This window comes from Martes martes (genome assembly GCF_963455335.1).
Source record: "Martes martes genome assembly, chromosome: X".
Taxonomy (NCBI): Eukaryota; Metazoa; Chordata; class Mammalia; order Carnivora; family Mustelidae; genus Martes; species Martes martes.
Window position 1 is genome coordinate 60,442,176 of NC_137897.1, and position 20,922 is coordinate 60,463,097.

The 20,922-nt window shown below is 35.7% G+C and overlaps 1 protein-coding gene across 1 annotated transcript in view; it reads right to left on the reverse strand.

The window, feature by feature from the left end:
* ATRX (ATRX chromatin remodeler) overlaps positions 1-20,922 on the reverse strand; it is a 290,527-nt gene that overhangs the window by 87,351 nt on the left and 182,254 nt on the right. Inside the window, exons 20-22 of the mRNA XM_080795822.1 lie at positions 17,713-17,850; positions 15,928-16,103; positions 14,448-14,565 (exon numbers count right to left, since the gene is read on the reverse strand). Of these exons, the coding sequence (XP_080651948.1) occupies positions 14,448-14,565; positions 15,928-16,103; positions 17,713-17,850 (432 nt within the window). The remainder of the gene's footprint in view (positions 1-14,447; positions 14,566-15,927; positions 16,104-17,712; positions 17,851-20,922) is intronic.

Sequence of the window (20,922 nt, forward strand, 5' to 3'; positions counted from 1 at the left end):
GAGGCCAGAAGGAACCAGCCCTGCTGACTTTAGCCCAATAACACTAACCCTGGACCTTCAACGCCCCAAAACCATGAAAGAATAAACTTGTGTTGTTCTAAGCCATTACATTTGTGGCAATTTTCTACAGCAGCCAAGAGGAAATCAATACAGCATCCTAGTGAAATATTTATCAAACTAAAACTTGGCACACATCAGAATCACCTGGGCAATGTGTTATACACATCCTTGGATTCCATTCCTATAAATTCTGATTTCCTAGATATGTGATGAGGCACAGAAACCTAAACTTTCTAGGAAGGTTCTCAGATGCTTGTTGTGCTGCAAACTAGGGTACAAGTCATAAAGAAGAATGGCTGGGAAATCACTGCTTCAATTAGTTTGCTAGGGCTGCCACAGCAAATCACCACAAACCCAAAATCTTAAGAACACAGAAATATACTCCTTTACAGCTTGGGAGATCAGAAGTCCAAAATCTGTCCTACTGAGCCAAAATCGAAGTGTCCACAGGGCCACCTACATTCCCCCTGGAAGCTCCAGTAGAGAATTTATTCCTTGCCTCCTCAGGCACATGGTGGCTGCTGGCATTCCCTGACTTGCAGCCACATCAGTCTTTGCCTCTGTGGTCATAATTCTTCTTCTTCTGTGTATATCAAATCTCCTTCAGCCTCTCTCCTGCAAAGATACCTGCAATGGGAATTAGGAGCCATCTGGGACAATCCAGGACAACCATCTCATCTCAAGATCCTTAGTTTAATCACCTCTAAAAAATCCCCTTTTCTTATAAGGTAACACAGGTTACAAGACCTAGGTAAGATCTGACATCTCCAGGTGGTCATCATTTCAACCTACCACACTGCCTTAAGTGCCCTTCAAGGTTATTCAAGGATGAAGACAGTAGACCTAAAGCAAACATTCCAAAAATATAATACTAAAAGCTTTTTATATTCAATTTCCCTTTTGACCCCTTATAAATTACAATTATACTATTAAAATAAACTAGTCTCACTGGCATATTCTGATGATCAATACAGCTATAATAAACAGGGAATTGGAGATGATCATAATAAAATACCATGGGCTAGATCAATAAATTTTATAAAGTTTCCCTAAGTCCTGAAAATTATTTCAAAAAATTTTCTACATAAATGATTAAAAAGGGTTGATCTAAGAACCTTGGAAGTGGTTTGGCCACTAAGAATTTGGAAAGACCTTTTAGGATTTCCATACTGTTTTATCACAAAATCCTTACTAATCAAATATTTCCTCTGTACTATTTCAGAAATCTGATTTCGTTTTCTCCAATGCTCCTTCAGTTAACCTATAAGACTGAAGGCCACTTTTAAACATAACAAGGACTTAGGAAAGCCTAAAACCCAAGCAATAACGCAACTACCAAGAGGTGCCCAAAAGAATTCTTCATATAATGAACAATTAGTGAAAAAGAGTATTTCATTGTTTTTAGTTATTTCACTGCTTCAATACATCAATGCAGGTTCTATAAAGCTGACTTTAAGCAGATGGCTTTGTTTTGATAATCTAAACATATGCTGTTATATCTGTTCAAGTCTAAATCTAAACCTTGTAGTCATACCACCTTCTGATTAGTCATATAGTATAGGAATCTCACATAAAAAGTACCCATCTTGAACTATCACGCAAAGACCACTGAACTTGGTTAACATTCCTTGGAGTATGCTTATTTACGCAGAAAGTAGAAGAAAAAAAGGAATAATATTTTAAGTACCAGACAGCCCCCAGTTCATATCATCAAATAGCCCATCATTTGCCCAAATTCCCACTAACTTAAAAAAGTTAGGAGTGCTTCAAGCATAAATTGTAATATCAAGGGATCTGAGACTAATAGTATCTCCAGAGCCCTAGCAGAAACAACAGCAAATCCTTTCTGGAGTAACCAAACGTTATCTTGGGCCTCGAAGAATTACCACATATTAATATTCCAAGGGATATTAGGAACCTGTGGTCAAAAGTACTTAAATATACATAGCAACAGGCAGCATGCCTGAAAAACTGACAGAAATTAGATAAAAGAAATCTATAAGGATTTCAGAAACTGGAATAATCAGACATAGATTGTAACTGTTTACTATAGTTTAAAGAAATGTTAAAGATAATCCTGAAAGTACATGCAAGACACAGGAAATCATAAAAAATGAAGAATTAGATGGAAGATAACTAAATAAAACTTCTGTAGGTAAAGTAAGCCCACCGAGGTTTTTTTAAGTTTTATTCAGATATAGTTCACAATTTACCATCTACAATTCACTAGTGTATTCACAGAGCTGAGAAACCATCACCAAAATCTAGTTTTTAAAACATTTTCATCACCCTCAAAAGAAACCCTATATCCCCAAGCCATCATCCACCAATTTCTTTATTTCTCCTACACCCTTAGGAAACCACTAATCTACTTTGCCTCTACAGATCTGCCTACTCTGTACATTTCATCATACAACATCTAGTCATTTGTGACTGGCTTCTTTCAGTTAGCATATGTTTTCAAGGTTGATATGTGTTGTAGCATGTATCAGCATTTTCTTCCTTTTCGTTGCTGAATAACATTCTATGATATGCATATATCAAATCTGTTTAACCCTTCACCACTTGATGGGCACATAGGTTGTTTCTAGCTTTTAACTATAATGAACAATGATAGTATGAACACTCGTGTACAAATCTTTGTGTGTACAAGTGTTTTCCTTTCTATTGAGTATATACCCAGAAGTATAATTGCTGAGTTATATGGTAACTCTATATTGAAAATTTGATTGCCAAATTGTGTTCCTCATAAGTTACACCATTTGACATTCAAAACCCACAAAACACAGGGTTCCAATTCCTCCACATCCTCACCACTTGCTATTTTTCTATTTCTTGGATTACGGCTATCCTAGTGAGTTATAAAAGGTATCCCACTGTGGTTTTGACTCACATTTCCAATTATGTTGAGCATCATTTAGAGCAGTGGTTCTCAGGCTGCAGGTACATCAAAATAACCTGTAGGGATTATAAAAATGCAGGTTCCTGAGCCCTACTTCAGATCCACTTAATCTCTAAAGGGTGGCACTGGGATGCATGCATATGAATGTTCTCAATTTATGAGTACAATTCAGTGGCATTGAGTATAATCACAGCATTGTGCAAGGATCAACACTCCATTCCTAAAACATTTTCATGATCCTAGAAACTCTACACATATTAAAAATAACTGTATTTTCCTCTCCCTCAAACCTTGGTAACTACTACTTTCTGCCTCTATGAATCTGACTAATCTAGGTACTTCTAAGTGAAATGAAACAGTATTTGTCATTTTGTGTCTGGCTTATTTCATTTATCACGATAGCTTTGAGATTCATTAATATCGTAAAGCATTAGCATTTCTTCTCTTTTTAAGAGCAAATAATATCCCATGGTATGTATGTATGTATGTGTATGTATGTCGTATGTGTGCATGTGTGTGTGTGTTTGTGTGTATCACATTGCCTTCGTCTATTCATCAGTTAGTGGACACCGGGATTGCTTCTACCTTTCTGGCTATTATTAATGCAGCTGGTGTGTAAACACGAGTGTGCAAGTATCTGTTTAAGTTAATCTGCTTTCAATTATCTGGGTTATATACCCAGAAGTGGAGTTGCTGGATCACATATTGAATCACTGTGGAAATAATTCTACATTTAACTCTTTGAGGAATGGCCACACACTGCATTTCTGATAGCAGCTGCACCATTTTACACTGCCACCAGCAATGCACCAGGGCCATAATTTCTCCATTTCCTTGACAATATTTATTCTTTCTCACTCTCTTTATTTAAAGATTTATTTATTTATTTGACAGAGAAATAGAGAGTACAAGTAGACACAGCGGCAGGCAGAGGGAGAGGACGAAGCAGGCTCCCCACCAAGCAGGGAGCCCAATGCAGGGCTTGATCCCAGGCCCCTGAGATCATGACCTGAGCCAAAGGCAGCTGCTCAACCGACTGAGCCACCCAGGTGCTCCATTCTCTATCTCTTTTCTTTTCTTCCTTTCTTTCTTTTTTTTGATAATACACACCCTATCAGGTATGAAGTGGTATTTTGTGTTGGCATTCTATAATAACTAGTGACGATGTAGAGCGTCTTTTCATGTGCTTACTGGCCATTCTTTGGAGAAATGTCTACTGAAGTCCTTCACTCATTTTCCAATTATGTTGAGTTTTATTGTCAATGAGTTATAAGAGTTCCTTATATATTTTGGTTATTAATCCCTTCTCAGATATGGATTTCAAAATATTTTCTCCCATTCTATGGACTGTTTTTATGTACTCCATTTTTGCATTCCTTAAAACACTGCATGGATTTTAATACTGACTTGTGCTTAAAATCAGGCTAACGTGGGGTGCCTGGGTGGCTCAGTCATTAAGCGTCTGCTTTTGGCTCAGGTCGTGATCTCAGGGTCCTGGGATCGAGCCCCTCGTTGGGCTCCCTGCTCAGCTGGAAGCCTGCTTCTCCCTCTCTCACTCCCCCTTCTTGTGTTCCCTCTCTCACTGTGTCTCTCTCTGTCAAATAAAAAAAATCTTTTTAAAAAATCATGCTAAAGTTTAATGATTAAAAAATTAAGTAAAAACTGATGATTAGGGGCACCTGGGTGGCTCAGTGGGTTAAAGCCTCTGCCTTCGGCTCGGGTCATGATCCCGGGGTCCTGGGATCGAGCCCCGCATCCGGCTCTCTGCTCGGCGGGGGGCCTGCTTCCTCCTCTCTCCTCTCTCCTCTCTCTGCCTGCCTCTCTGCCTACTTGTGATCTGTTGAGTAAATAAATAAAATCTTTAAAAAACAAACAAACAAACAAAAAAAACCCTGATGATTACCAGGAGGGAGGTATATGGGGGAATGGGTTAAATAGCTTATGGAGCTTAAGAAGTGCACTTGTGATGAGCTCTGGGTGTTGTACAGAAATGCTGAATCATTATGCTGTGCACTATAGTGTATTGAAAATAATATTACCCTATTTGGAAATTTAAATAAAAACTTTAAAAAATTAAGTATCCACATTTTAAAACATTAAGTGTTTACTGAAGGCAGAGGCTTACATGTAAAAATAAACTTCTGATAACTAATGATAAAAGGAATAGTGCAAGATTATACTGAAAAAGGGGGAACAAAGAAAAATTTAAGAGGACTTTAATTTCTTTAAAATTCATGAAAACTCAGTTCTTGATGACTTTAATTCCAAAAATATTAAGTATATTACAAATTATTAATATTAGCATTAACACAAAACTGTTCCTAATACAAAAAGCAAAATTTAAGTGAACTTCTTAAAACCAAATAGAATCTAGAAAAAGGCAAATATAAAAACAAAAGAAATTTTGGAATGTGTGACAGAAAAACACCAAACATTTTAAATTCAAGTGAAATTTGAAAAGAAATACTGTGATGGTTGGTAGTGAGAATCAAGATAGAGTAGCCTTTAATAAAAAAGAATCAAGATAGAGTAGCCTTTAATATAACCCATTTGGCCTTTCATGTGTTTTTTCCAAAGGGAATATTATCTCAGGTTATGCTACTTTTTAAAAAAATTTTATTTAGTTATTTGCTAGAGAGAGAGCACAAGCAGGCGGAGTAGCAAGCAGAGTGAGAGGGAGAAGCAGGCTTCCCGCTGAGTAAGGAGCCTGACATGGGGCTCGATCCCAGGACCCTGGGATCATGACCAGAGCCAAAGGCAGTTGCTTAACCAACTGAGCCACCCAGGCGCCCCCATGCTACTTTAAGGAAAAAAAGCATCACATATAGTTGGGTGGAACACCAAACATTTTCACAACTGTAAGATTCATGATATCAGATGATAATTTAACAAACACAAATTTTCAGAAAGAGTTAAGAGGCAGAGTAATGGGGGAACCTATGCTTACCTCCTCCGATGAACACAGCTAGATAAATATCAAATCATTCTGAACACCCAAGAAATCAATCTGAGGACGGAAAGAACAAACTGCATGACTAGAGGGAGGAAAGAGGCCAGTCACATCATGGAAGTTAGGAGGTGAGGAGATGTGATTTAGAGAAGAAAAGAATTGCTGGTAATGATGCAGAGGAGAGGAAGCCCAGATCAGGAAAAGAGAGACAAAGAGACAGAGAGACAGGAAAAACACTTCCCCTACATCACTAATGAGGAAAATGAGAGGGGCTAATTATCACAAGTATCTACAAGCAGCGGAGCACAAAGTCTGCTTTTAGAAGTCCATGCCATGGCCAGGGTGGAACCTGGCTGGCAAAGAGGTGCTCCTGTGAAGAAGAAAGGCAGAGGCCAGGGAGCATGATCCCCTGGGTTGCACTAGGAGAGACAACAACCTTTCATGAAGAACATTTGGGAGAAGGGCTTGTGCTTTATGGTAAATTCCAAGCCCCTGTGCATTCCTGCAACTACCCTTCTGCACAAACCAGCACTAGCGCAGTAAGACAAGACCGTCTTCCAGAGGATCAGTCCATGTCCATGCATCATAGGGTACCTAAAATTTAGAGTTCTGAAACCCAGTCTGTGTGCCTGCGATAAAACACAGGAGCACAGTGCCACAGGGTAGGCAGATGCTCAGAGATAGGGTGAAGGCATATATCTGAGGAATGCATGGGATAAGCAAGGGGAGACTGTTTACTCTTCTATGAGGGCTTTTTTGAACATTGGCAGGTGCAAACTTCCCTCTCTCGGGATGAGAGAGATGGCTGACAACATTTTTAGCCCTGCCCATCAGAACAGGCAGACTGCACTGAGAAACAGTGCTCACAGTGGAGGCTTGAGCTGCTTACACCAAACTCCAGCCCCCTGAACTCTGCAGGTGGTTTTTGTTGTTGGGTTTGTTTTTGCTTTTGTTTTTGCTAGGACAAGTATGCCTAAGACTCAGAGCAGGAGTACCACACCTCTCCCACCAGAAGACCAACACAAACCCTCCATATGCACCAAGTCTACTCACAGAAAGCGGAAAAGCTTCAGCTCTAGGGGAAATAGAATCTAGCCTGTTTTAACAAGTGGACCAAAAAACACATAGTTAAAACTCACCACACACTGGAAAAGGAGTAAACACTCCCTGCTGCAGACAAGAAGAAACTATGCAGAGGACTGACCCGAAGGAAACAGCAGCAAAAACACAACAGCAGAGTGTACCAGAAACACTTTCTGAACCACCAGGCCCTGGACAGTATACGACCTCTTCTTAATACAACCATTACTCTCAGGAGCAGAAACTGTAACAGGCTTTCATAGGACACAGGAGAAGACAGAGACCTAGACAAAATAAGAAGATGGAGGAATTCACCCCAAAACAAAGAACAAGAAGAGGTCACAGGCAGGGATCTAATCAAACCAGATATAAGTAATATGTGTGACCCAGAATTTAAAACAACAATTATGAGGATACTAGCTGGGCTTGAGAAAAGCAAAGAAGACACCAGGGAGTCCTGTAATGCAGTGATAAAAGACCTAAAAACTAGTCACGCCAAAATAAAAATACTAAAACCAAGACACAAAACCAACCAGATGTAATGACCACAAGGAGAGAAGAAGAACGAATAAATAATATTGAAGATAAAATTATGAAAATAATGAAGCTGAAGAGGGAAATAAAAATGTTAGATCATGAATGTATGCATAGGGAAATGAGCGACTCCATAAAGCACAATATCCACATCACAAACATCCCATAAGTAGAGAAGGAAAAGGGAGCAGAAGGTTTTCTTGAGGAAACTATAGCTGAAAAATTCCCTAATCTGGGGAAGAAAACAGACATCCAAATCCAGGAGGCAGAGAGAGCTCCCATCAAAATAAAAAAAACAGGCCAACACCAAGATATATCATAGTAAAATTTGCAAAATAAAATACAGATATAAGGACAGAATCCTAAAAACAGTATTGGAAAAGAAATCCCTGGGACATCTGGGTGGCTATTCTTAATTTCGGTTCAGTTCATGATCTCAATAGGGATTGAGCCCCATGTCTGACTCTGTAATTCAGTGGAGAGTCTGCTTGAGATTCTCTCTTCCCCTCTCCCTCTGCCCCTCCTACCCCTGCTCTTACTCTCAGATAAATAAATAAATCTTTTAAAAAAAAGAAGAAAAGGAAATCCCTAATGTACAAGGGAATACAAATAAGGTTATCAGCACATCTACCCACAGAAACTTCACAAGCCAGAAGGTACTGGCATGATATATTCAACATGCTGAATAGGAAATATATGCAACCAAGAATAACTGATCCAGCAAGGCTGTTATTCAGAATAGAAGGAGACAAAGAGCTTCCCAGACAAACAAAAACTAAAGGACTTTGTGACCACCAAGCCAGCCCTTCAAGAAATATTAAAGTGGACACTGTGAGTGGGAAAGAAAGACCACAAGCAACAAAGACTACAAAGGAACAGAGAAAATCTCCAGAAACACCAATGTTACATTTAATACAATGACACTAAATTCATATCTGTCGATAATCACTGTGAATGTAAATGGACTAAAATGCTCCAATCAAAAGACATAGGGTGTCAAAATGGATTAAAAAAAAAAAAGACCCATCTGTATGCTGCCTCTAAGAGACTCATTTTAGACCTAGATACCTGCAGATTGAAAGTGAGGAGACAGAAAAATATTTACCATGCAAATGTATCAAAAAAAAAAAGCCAGAGTAGCAATACTTATACAAGACAAACTAGATTTTAAACCGAAGACTGCAAGAAGAGATAAAGAAGGGCACTATATCAAGATAAAGGGGTCTACCAAACAAGGAGATGTAATAATTGTAAATATTTATGCCCCCAACTTGGGAGCACCCAAATATAAAAATCATTAACAAACATAAAGAAACTCACTGATAACAACAGAATAATAGTAGGGAGTTTAAAACCCCACTAACAGCAATGGATAGATCATCTATGTAGAAAATCAACAAGGAAACAATGGCTTTGAATGGCACACTAGATCAAATGGACTTAACAGATATATTCAGAACATTTCATCCTAACACAACAGAACACACATTTTTTTCGAGGGCACATGGAACATTCTCCAGAGGAGATCACATACTAGGTCACAAATCAGGCCTCCACAAGTACAAAAAGACTGAGATCATACCATACATGTTTTCTGACCACAATACTATGAAACTTGAAGTCAACCACAAGAAAAAATTTGGAAAGAACACAAATATATGGAGGTTAAAGAACATGCTACTAAAGAATGAATGAGTTAACCAGGAAATTAAAGGAGAAATAAAGAAATACATGGAAGCAAATGAAAATGAAAACATGACAGTCCAAAACCTTTGGGAGGCAGCAAAAGCAGTCATAAAAGGGAAGTATACAGCAATACAGGTTTACCTCAAGAAGCAAGGAAGTCTCAAACATAAAAACCTAACCTTAAACCTAAAAGTGCTAGAAAAGAAATAGCAAATAAAGCCTAAAGCCAGCAGAAGAAGGGAAATGGCAAATACTAGAACAGAAATAAATGATATAGAAACAATAAAGAACAGCAGAACAGATGAATGAAACCAGGAGCTCTTTGAAAATTTTAATAAAATTGATAAACCTCTAGCCAGACTTATCAAGAAGAAAACAGAAAGGACCCAAATAAATAAAATCACAAGTGAGAGAGGAGAAATCACAACCACCACTACAAAAATACAATCTTAAGAGAATACTATGAAAAATTAGATGCCAGCAGATTGGGCAGTCTGAAGAAATGGATGAATTCCTAGGGGCATATAAACTACCAAAACCAAAACAGGAAGAAATAGAAAACTTGAACAGACCAACAGACAGCAAAGAAATTCAATTAGTAATCAAAAAAACTCCCAAAAAAGACAAGTCCAGGATCAGATGGCTTCCCAAGGGAATTCTACCAAACATTTAAAAAAGAGTTAACACCAGGCACCTGGGTGGCTCAGCGGGTTAAAGCCTCTGCCTTCGGCTCAGGTCATGATCCCAGGGTCCTGGATCGAGCCCCACATCGGGCTCTCTGCTCCATGGGGAGCTTGCTTCCTCCTCTCTCTCTGCCTGCCTCTCTGCCTACTTGTGATCTCTGTCCATCAAATAAATAAATAAATAAATAAAATCTTAAAAACAAACAAACCAAAAAAACCAAGTATAAGCCAATATCCCTGAAGAACATGGATGCAAAAATTCTGAAAAAAATACTAGAAAATGGAATCTAACACATACACTGAAAGAATCATTCACCATGATCAAGTGGGATTTATTCCTGGGCTACAAGGGTGGTTCAATATGCACAAATCAATCAACGTGATACACCACATTAATAAAAGAAAGGATAGGAACCATATAATACTCTCAATAGATGCACAAAAAACATTTGACAAAACAGAGCATCCATTCTCGATAAAAACCCTCAACAAAGCAGGGATAGAGGGAATATATCCCCACATCATAAAGGTCATACAGGAAAGACCCAGAGCTCACATCATTCTCAGCTGAGAAATACTGAGAACTTTTCCTCCAAGGTCAGGAACAAGAGAGGGATGTGCACTCTCACTGTTATTATTTAACATGTCACTGGAAGTCCTATTCTCCCAAAGAGACAACAAAAAGAAATAAAAGGCATCCAAAAGAGCAAAAAGTGCAAAATCTCACTATTCACAAGATGGCATGATACTCTATATAGAAAACCCCAAAGATCCCACTACAAGTAATACATGAATTCAGCAAAGTCAGAGGATAAAAAAAATCAACATACAGATACCTGTTGCATTTCTATATACCAATAATGAAGCAGCAGAAAGAGAAATCAAGGAATCAATCCCAGTTACAACTGCAGCAAAAACTGTAAGATATCTAGGAATAACCTAAGCAAAGGGGTAAAAGATTTGTACTCTGAAAACTGTAGAATACTTATGAAAAAAAATTGAAGAAGACACAAAGAAAAGGAAAAACATTCCATTCTCATGGATTAGAACAAACACTGTTAAAACGTCTATATTATCCAGAGCAATCTACACATTCAGTGCAATCTCTATCATAATACCACTAGCATTTTTCATAGAGCTGGAACAAACAATCCTAAAATTTGTATGGAACCACAAAAGACCTTGAATAGCCAAAGCAACCCTGAAAAAGAAAAGCAAAACTGGAGGCATCACAATTCTGGACTTCAAGCTATAGGATAAAGCTGCAGTCCATCAAGACAAGTATAGTACTGGCATAAAAAAAAAAGATACAAAGATCAACTGAACAGAACAGAAAAACCTTCAAATGGACCCAAAACTATATGTTCAAGTAATCTTAGACAAAACAGAAAAGAATATCCAATGGAAAAAAAGTCTCTTCAACAAAGGGTGCTGGGAAAAGTGGACAGCTATATACGTAAGAATGAAAATGGACCACTTTTTTGGTACCATAAACAAAAATGAACTCAAAATGGATAAAGACCTAAATATAAGACAGGAAACTATCACAATCCTAGAGAAGAACACAGACAGCAACCTTTTTGACCCTGGCTGTAGCAACTTCTTACTACACCGGTCTCTGGAGACATGGGAAAGAAAAACAAAAATGAATTATTAGGACTTCATCAAGATAAAAAGCTTCTCAGGGCATGTGGGTGGTAAGTTGGTTAAGCATCCAACTCTTGGGTTTTGGCTCAGGTCACAATCTCAGGGTCATGAGATCAAGCCCCATGTTGGACTCCATGCTCAGCATGGCGTCTGCTTGGGATTCTCTCTTTTCCTCTCCCCTAGCCCTTCCCCCTGCTACTGATCTCTAAAATAAATAAATAAATCTTCTTATAAAAAAAGATAAAAAGCTTCTGTACAGCAAAGGAAACAATCAACAAAACTAAAAGGCAGCCTATGGTATGGGAGAAAACATTTGTATATGACATATCTGATAAAGGGTAGTATCCAAAATCTATAAAGAACTTAAACTCAACACCCTCCAAAAACAAGTTAAGAAATGGGCAGAAGACATTAATAGACATTTTTCCAAGGAAGATAAACAGATGGCTAACAGACACATTAACAGATGCTCATCATCACTCATCACCAGGGAAATACAATCAAAACCATGATGAGATTCCACGTCACACCTCTCAGAATGGCTAAAATTAACAACACAGGAAACAAAAGGTGTTGCCGAGGATGCAGAGAAAGGGAACCCTCTTACAATGTTGGTGGAATGTAAACTGGTGCAGCCACTCTGGAAAACAGTATGGAGGTTCTTTAAAATGTTAAAGGTAGAAATACCTTATAATGCAGCAATTAAACTATTATATATTTACCCAAAGGATGCAGAAATACTGACTTGAATGGGTACATGCTCCCTGATCTTTATCACAGCATTATCAACAGGAGTCAAATTTTGGAAAGAGTCCAAACATCCATCAACTGATGAATGGATAAAGAAGATGTAGTGTGCATATACGATAGATATTACTCAGCCATAACAAAGAATGAAATCTTACCATCTGCAAGGATGTGGATAGAGGTAGAGTGTGTTTTGCTCAGTGAAATAAGCTAGTCAGAGAAAGACAAATACTATGATTTCACTCATATGTGCAGCTTAAGAAACAAAGTAAATGAACACAGGGGAAGGGAAAGAGGAAAAAACAGAGAGAGGCAAACCATAAGAGACTCTTAACTACAGAGAAGAAACTGAGGGCTGCTGGAGGGAGGTGGGCAGGGAATGAGCTAAATGCGTGATGGGTATTAAGGAGAGCACTTGCAATGAGCACTGGGTGTTGTATGTATGTGATGAATCACTAAATTCTACTCCTGAAACCAGTATTCCACTATATGTTAACTAACTAGGATTTAAATAAGAACTTTAAAAACAATTATACTTTACAGATTTTAGAAGCTTTTATTAGTTAGTACTTTAGATATTTGCTATCAATTAAAATCACAACGAATGAGGGCCCCCCTTAGTTCTTAAATATTGCACTGCCCTCAAGAGTATACACTTTAAAAATCTATATATGAGCTATTAACATCTTACTATTGGTTATTAAAGACAAGTGATTGTCTAATATTTGAAAACACTGTGGCTGGCATTTTCTCTAAGATAAAACAAAGTTTTAAATGAAAAAAATTATTAAATTAAATGACCAAATTTAGTACCCTTCGTTACTCATACATTAATGAAAGATAGCTCTGGACATCCCTTTTTTTCTTTAACTACACAGTAGCTCTCTCACTGGGATGAGTACACTTGGTTTCTTAATCATTGTCTCTAATTTCTGTCATCCGAAACATGAAGGTACATTAAATCTAACAGTTTCTGATATACAAATAAAAATATGTGCCTTATTACAAGTGACTTTCTTCCAAAAGTCACTAAAAATGTGTTTATAATATAGCAAAAGAGCAGCTCTGTAAAATACTAACATTCAAATTGTTTTCCCCAAAGCAAAATTATTCTTGAGAACCATCATCATTATCCTATTCTCTAAAATGCACTGCTGTTAAAAAAAATAAAACAAAACAAAATGCCCTGCTGTTATAAGATGTATCACTGTAACTAGTAATATGAAATGAGGTATCATTTTAAGATTCATGTACACACTTACACCCCCTATTATTTTTTATAATTTGTTTTATCCACAACAGCCAATGGGTAATTTCTAACCTGTATCCCCTAAATAAACCTGACATTTCACTTGGGGAAAGTACCAGAATAAGGTGACTAACAAGAAAGAAATCTCACTCCAGACCAAAAAGAGACTAGGTTTAACAGTGACAACCTTGAGCGTACAGTAACAGACACACACAAATACATGAATTTACTGATGATAAAACAACTATTCATTGTATTTTTTTAAAACCCATAGAAAAGAATAAGACAAAGATATCTGTTGCTTAATCCTCATAATGAATCCATCCTCATAATGAATCCTCATAATGAAATCCATCATAATGAAGGTGATCCTCATAAAGAATCCATCCAGAAAAAAAAAAAACAATTCTTGTTAGCATTTTGGTGTATTTTAGGCATTTGTGTATGTTTTTACTATAATGTTGGGAGCATAATGTATGTCCTGCCTTGCATTTTGCTTCTTTTCCTTCAATCTTTGTCAATTTGATAAATGAGAAATGATTTCATGGATTTGATTTACATGCCTTTTATTACAGTGATTCAATTTTTTAAATAATATACTGGAATTTTATGTATTTTCTTTTATGGAATTATTTACACAAATAATTTTCCTGAAAAACAGCTCTTTACAAATTAAGGGCATTACTCCAATACACTGTATATGATTTTTCACCCATTTGTACCTTAGTTTAGTTTGACAATTTAGAGTTTTTTAAATTAGAAATATTTTGTGCCTTTACAAAACGAACATATCCATTTTGTTCAAATGCACAACTGAAAAAGAACAACTTACATGGTAAAATTACTAAAACAACACTCACCAGAAAAAGAATGTCTTTTGAAGATAAAAACAGTAAGTGCATTTGTTACCTGTTAAGTGATCTAAGTAGTACTGATAGAGCTTGCACTGAATAGGAGTCATTCTCACAGCTAATACATATTCATGTTTTGGAGGCAAGAACTTTGTTAATGCTGTATAATCTTTCCTCTGTAATTAACAAGAAAGAGAATGAAATTCGTTAACCTAAATATATGATAGGAATTGACTGCTCTAAGAATCATCATTGCTTACAACTAAAAGATACACATAAAGAAATAGGCACCAAACATACAAGAAAACATTTTCTTAAACATATTTAGCCTCTTCAATCATGTAATCATTATTATATGATTATAGTTAATACAGTTCATATGACTACACAATATGATGCACTGGTAAAAGGACACTGCAATATACCAAGCAGGTTTTAAATTGAAGTGGTCATATTACCAAGTGGGTAATTTATTTTTTCAAATGGTTTTTTCTATATAGAAAAACAAAAAAGAAAAAAGGCGTATAGGGGATACAATAAACAGTGTTGGGAAAAAAGACTTGCTTTAATCATACACTGAAAGCAATGAATCAATCTCTGATGCAGTCTGATTTGTCCTTTGGGTAAGATGTGCCGTTATGCCAGAGGGTAACACATAACTTTAGGGAAACTGTTTACCTAGCTGAGAAAGCAAGCCATATATACATACTCTAGATACCATTTAATTATATGAACAAGAAAGAAAGAACACGAATGTTCTAGGTACAAATGACCATTAAATCAGGAAAATACTGTCTAGGTGGTGGCATCAATACAAAAACAGAGAACCTGCTGGTACCTGTGGCTAACCTGAACAAAAAGGATGACTGCTTTATGTGAGGGTAGAATATCCAGCCAGAAGAACAGCCCAGGTTTATTTGTTACATCTTTGTGGCTTATTTGTTACATCTTTGTGGCTACAATTAGTATCTAGCCTCTAAAGAAAAAGTGCAGATTCTGAGATCTGCTAACTGCTGGCTCAATCTCAACTCTACTTATTAATATAGATTCACTAAATATCTGTATGTAAACACTATTAACACACTCAGGTTAGTGTATGATGTCATAATAATAAAACTGTTTCTTCAGGATCACATTAAAAACAGCTCTTCCACAATTCATAACTGCCTTCCTACAACTACTTCAAATAAGTGAGGTTCAGGCCACTCTACTATAAAATTAGTGTGAGCATTGGAATTTCTTAATCATAATAGCTATGTTCCTTTTACATACTCCCTATCTTAAAGATGGGGAATCTAAACATTAACATATTAAAATATGAAGCTATATACCTGGCAAATAAATGAATCAATTATGCTATAAATGGAATGCGTTTTTAAAATTTAAAGTTTCAAAAACTTTTAAAGACAATGCAAGGAGATTTAAGTATAAAACTATATACTGAAAAAATGGGAAAGAAAACACAAAATAATTAAATTCAGAAAACATTTCGGGATTATAACAATAATAATATTTTATTATATGGAATGTATTTGTACCTGAACACATCCAGCTAACATCTCATAGAGAATGTGAGCACGCTTTTTCATCACTCTGACATCTACCATGGTAGAATCTGCACACTGACCATTTTGGATTGGATTTATAAATCGATTCCTGAACTCCTTAATGGATCCCAGCAAATTTTCCTTGATAAAGTTAACCATGCAATGATCTAAGAGAGAAGACATTAGTTCACTAATAATAATACTGGCTAAAAGGGACTCAGAAAAATTCTCTGATAAAATGTTCATGTCAAAAACACATGCCATGGAAGCATCAGAATTAGCTACTAAGGAAGAATAGCAAACTGTGTATAGACTAAACATTGGTTTTAAGTCTGATCTGGAACTGGATTACCCAAACCAAATGAGAAATTCAAATAAAAGCCATCCTTAAATTCTAGATATGAATATTTAAAAACAATACCTAAGAACATTTTATTCTAATTCACCATTCTCTGTAACAGATATGGAGTATAAAACAAGTATTCTATAATTCTAACCATGATTTTATGGTCAGCAAAGGGATCTTGTGAAAAATACATAGATACTGAATCAAAATAATAAAATCAGGTAATAAGCCATCATATCAAACTTTATATTAACTGATCTAGTTCCAGAAGCCCTTAACAGTTATCAGCTGCCCTATACTACATAGGACCACAATGTGAAATAACCATTTTTTCCACCGTTTCAATATAATTTTATTAGTAGTTATTACATCAAAACTGATATTTATAGGATCCAAAGGACTGTCTTAGAAAATTCTAAATACGTAATCAGATTTTAACAGTAAGATAGAACATATTCTCATTATAGCATTGCCCTTTAAAAGTCATGAATAATAATGAGAATTAAATGCAGTTCAATCAAAAACTAGAAATGAACTCTACATGCAGTGTCACTTAAAGCAAAGTTCCATGGGAGTATAACATACTTCTATGGATGTGAATTTCATTGGCAAACACCACTGGTTTGCTTTCTTCACTGTATCATAATACTCTTCTAACTAATATTTTATTGTTTTTGCAATGTGAAGTAGCATTTCTACAAATGGAGTAACAGAAAAAGGGGAAACTGGAACAGATAAAAATAAAGATAAAATATAGGTTACAGTAAAATAATAACCAGTTTTACAAATAATAAAAAACAGTTAAGTTACCATACACTAAAGGAATGGAAATAATAAAAATAACAAAAAACTATTACAATGGATTACAATAGGAAATGTCAATTTGTTATTTGCTGAATAATTCATGTTCCCTCTTTAAGTATTATTAACACATATGAAAATGAGAGCAAATCACAAGTTATCTGGATTCACATCATCTGTCCTCAGTCTCCACAAATTCTATGCTGATAGATTCAACACAGCTCTCCTTATCCTATCTCCACATTCCTAAAACATTCACACGCGGTATTTCTTTTCAATTTCCTATAGTACCTCCCCATGAATTAGATATATTTTGTTACAGTATCTTCTGAATTTGTAAAGCAATCATTAAGACTTCCGGTAATTTTTCTAGATTTCAAATTCAAATTCAAATTCAAATGTTTATTTTTGAACACTCAAAATAGCACACCTGTTGACTGTGGTTTACCATTCATATTTATAAAGCAGTCCACTTCAAATGTATGGTATTCTTTCACAGCAGACTAAGATGGACCTATGCAGATCATAGTCAAAGACTATATTAGACAGAAGAAAGGCAAATGGCAAAGTGGCAAAAATGTATCTGAGGCAATGCCAACTCTACAGCATAAATGCAGATATTAACTCACACTCAATTAGGTTATTTTGAAGTGGTGTTCCTGTTAAAATAATCCTCCTCCTTGATCGTATAGAATTCATAGCTTTTGAAACAGCAGAAGCTTCATTTTTCAGAATATGACCTTCATCACAAACAACAAAGTCAGGGCCTACAAAAATGTATAGAAAAACATTTAATTAGTATATAATTCAAAATGTAATTACAAATTAAATATGTAATCCATTTAAGCAAATAAGCTAACTCTTTAAAGTGCTGCTCTTGTGGGAGAAAAAATAATATCCTCATTAAGAATAGTCATATTTTATCTGTTGCTGTATTTACTCTATCTTGTAATGTGGCACTAACTGTATTAATTATATCCCAACAGTAGAGTACCAAATACTATAGATGGTACTTGAGATTCTCTCAATAAGAAACAAAAATAAACAAAAATGAAAATAACCAAAAGATCCCCCCAACAGATTTAAGGTATTTGAAATATAAAATCTTTTATAATTGGAAAACAGTATCTAAAGATACATTTCAGCACTAATCAAGTGAACACAACTGCCTAAAACTACTAGCAATTTATGTATATATATATATACATATATATATATACACACACACACATATATATAAGAAAAGATAAATTTCAAAAGTTACATTTTTAAAAATACTATATAAATCACAATAGAGGAGTGTCTGGGTAGCTCAGTCAATTAAGTGTCTGCCTTCGGCTCAGGTCATGATTTCAGGGTCCTGGGATTGAGGAGTCCTGCATCAGGCTCCCTGCTCAGTGGGAAGTTGGCTTCTCCCTCTCTCTCGGCCCTTCCCACTCATGTTCTCTCTCTCTCTCGAATAAATAAAATCTTTAAAAAAATAAAAATAAAAATAAATCACAACAGACTCTGCAGTATCTTTAACATATTCCAAATGATTAACACTCTTTGCAGGGGAAAAATTAACTGATAAAGGACAGCTAAATTGATTGTTACATGGCTATGGGGTACAGGGCAGATGGGAAGAAAGAACACTTTCCAAGTTATAAAAGATCTTACAGCTGAAAGTAACTCTTTCAAAAAAAATACATACACTTTATCGAAATAATGTATTATTGTCTTCTAAGGTATGGTTTATACACAATTTGCTTGCTGGTTAATATGCATACATACATACTACTTAAATATTGATTTCAACAACAGCAGTTGTCAAATTACTCCCCATCTGCTAGGCATTAGAGAAAATTTATCTTCTACATGATTTCAAAAGTAAATGCTTCAGGATGACTGATCAAACAATATAATTGTTAATCTGTATTCAGATGGGGCTACACAAATATGTAAGACTTTTTAAAATCACTTACATACTTCCTTAAAAACTAAAATTTGTATCGTACTTTGTATTAAAAGACTATGTACTTTTTTTTAATCCTAAAAAGTTTTCTAAAGAGAAAAATTGTGTTCTACACATGATGTAAATGATTTTCAACACCATATTCCCTGAAGCATTGCTTATTTTGGTGGAAAATTGAAAACAACCGAAAAGCTTTTCAAAGGGCAAGAATAAAACTATAACAGAATGTTGTTGAACTAAAATTAATAATAAAGATCTCTATGTACTATCCTGGAAATATATGTCCAATACATTATTAAAAAGAAGCAAATTGCAGAATCTATATTATGATACTATTTGTATTTAAACAACCACCTCTGGAGCACCTGGGTGGCTCAGTTAGTTAAACATCTGCCTTCAGCTTGAGTCATGATCCTAGGGTCCTGGAATCAAGCCCCGCATTAGGCTCGTTGGTCAGCAGGGAGCCTGTGTCTCCCTCTCCCTCTGCCTGCCATTCCCTCTGCTTGTAAGTTACAAACTTCCAGTTACAAGATAAGTCCTGGGAATGTAATACACAGCATGATCAACAATATTGTATCGGGGCACCTGGGTGGCTCAGTGGGTTAAAGCCTCTGCCTTCGGTTCGGGTAATGATCTCAGGGTCCTGGGATCAAGCTCCGCATCGGGCTCTCTATTCAGTGGGCAGCCTGCTTCCCTTCCTCTCTCTCTCTGCCTGCCTCTCTGCCTGCTTGTGATCTCTGTCAAATAGATAAAATCTTAAAAAAAATATTTTATTACATACTTAAAAGTTGCTGAGAGAGTAAATATTGAAAGTTCTCACCACAAGAAAAAGTTTTAACTGTGATGGGATGTTAACTAGATTTATGGTAATCATTTTGTAATATATACATATACTGAAACATTATGTTGCACACCTGAACCTCTATAATGCTATTATGTCAACTGTATCTCAAAAAATACATGCTTGTTTGTATAAACACAAAAAATTTCTGGAAGGATATACATGAAACAACAGTGAGACAGGAGGAATGGAACTTCTCCTTTTTACTGTGTGCCTTTTCCTTCTGTTTATATTTTGCTCAATAACATGTACTGTTTTTATAATTTAACTTAAAAAGAACTGTTTATCAGTGTGGCAATGAAAGGAAAGGGGGTCCTATCTTTAGTAAGGGTATCTGAGGGAATAAAAGTAGGAAGAAAGAATAAAAGTAAATATACTCATGAATAACTGAATCAACAAAAAAGCTAAAAGATGTTATTCCTATTCTCTTTACTAGGACAGGAATGTACATAACATTCTAACATTAAAAAGTTTTAAAATCTTTAAAACGAATAAGTTTTAATAATCTTGGATATGTATTTTCTGGAAAACCTCATTCCAGTGAGGTGGCAGGATTTAAAAACAGCTATTGCAGAAATCATTCTAGACAAAGAGAGAATGCAGTCATGAGGCTCTGGAGAGTAGAAGAAAAGGGACCTTAGCAAGAGGCTTAAAGAAAAGTTCTCCTGTTCAAAAATTAAGCCTGACTGAAATAGTTCAATACGCCATGGAAATTTATCATTATTTTATATAATTACATAAGTCTATTTTATTGTTTAAATCAAACAGTACCTTAAATTAATATTGTGTGTGTGCATAAAGGACTGAGGTACTGGTCACATGCTACAACACAAATTAAAGCTTGAAAGCCTTATGCTAAGTGAAAAAAGTCAGAGCATTTGGAAATAACTGCTAATAGGTACAGAATTTTTTTGAGGTGATGAAAATGCTGTGGAGTTCAAGAGAATAGTTATGATAGTTACGAAACATTGTGAATATGCTAAATGTGACAGAATTGTAAACTTTAAAATGGTAAAATGGATTTTATGTTATGTGTAGTTTTAT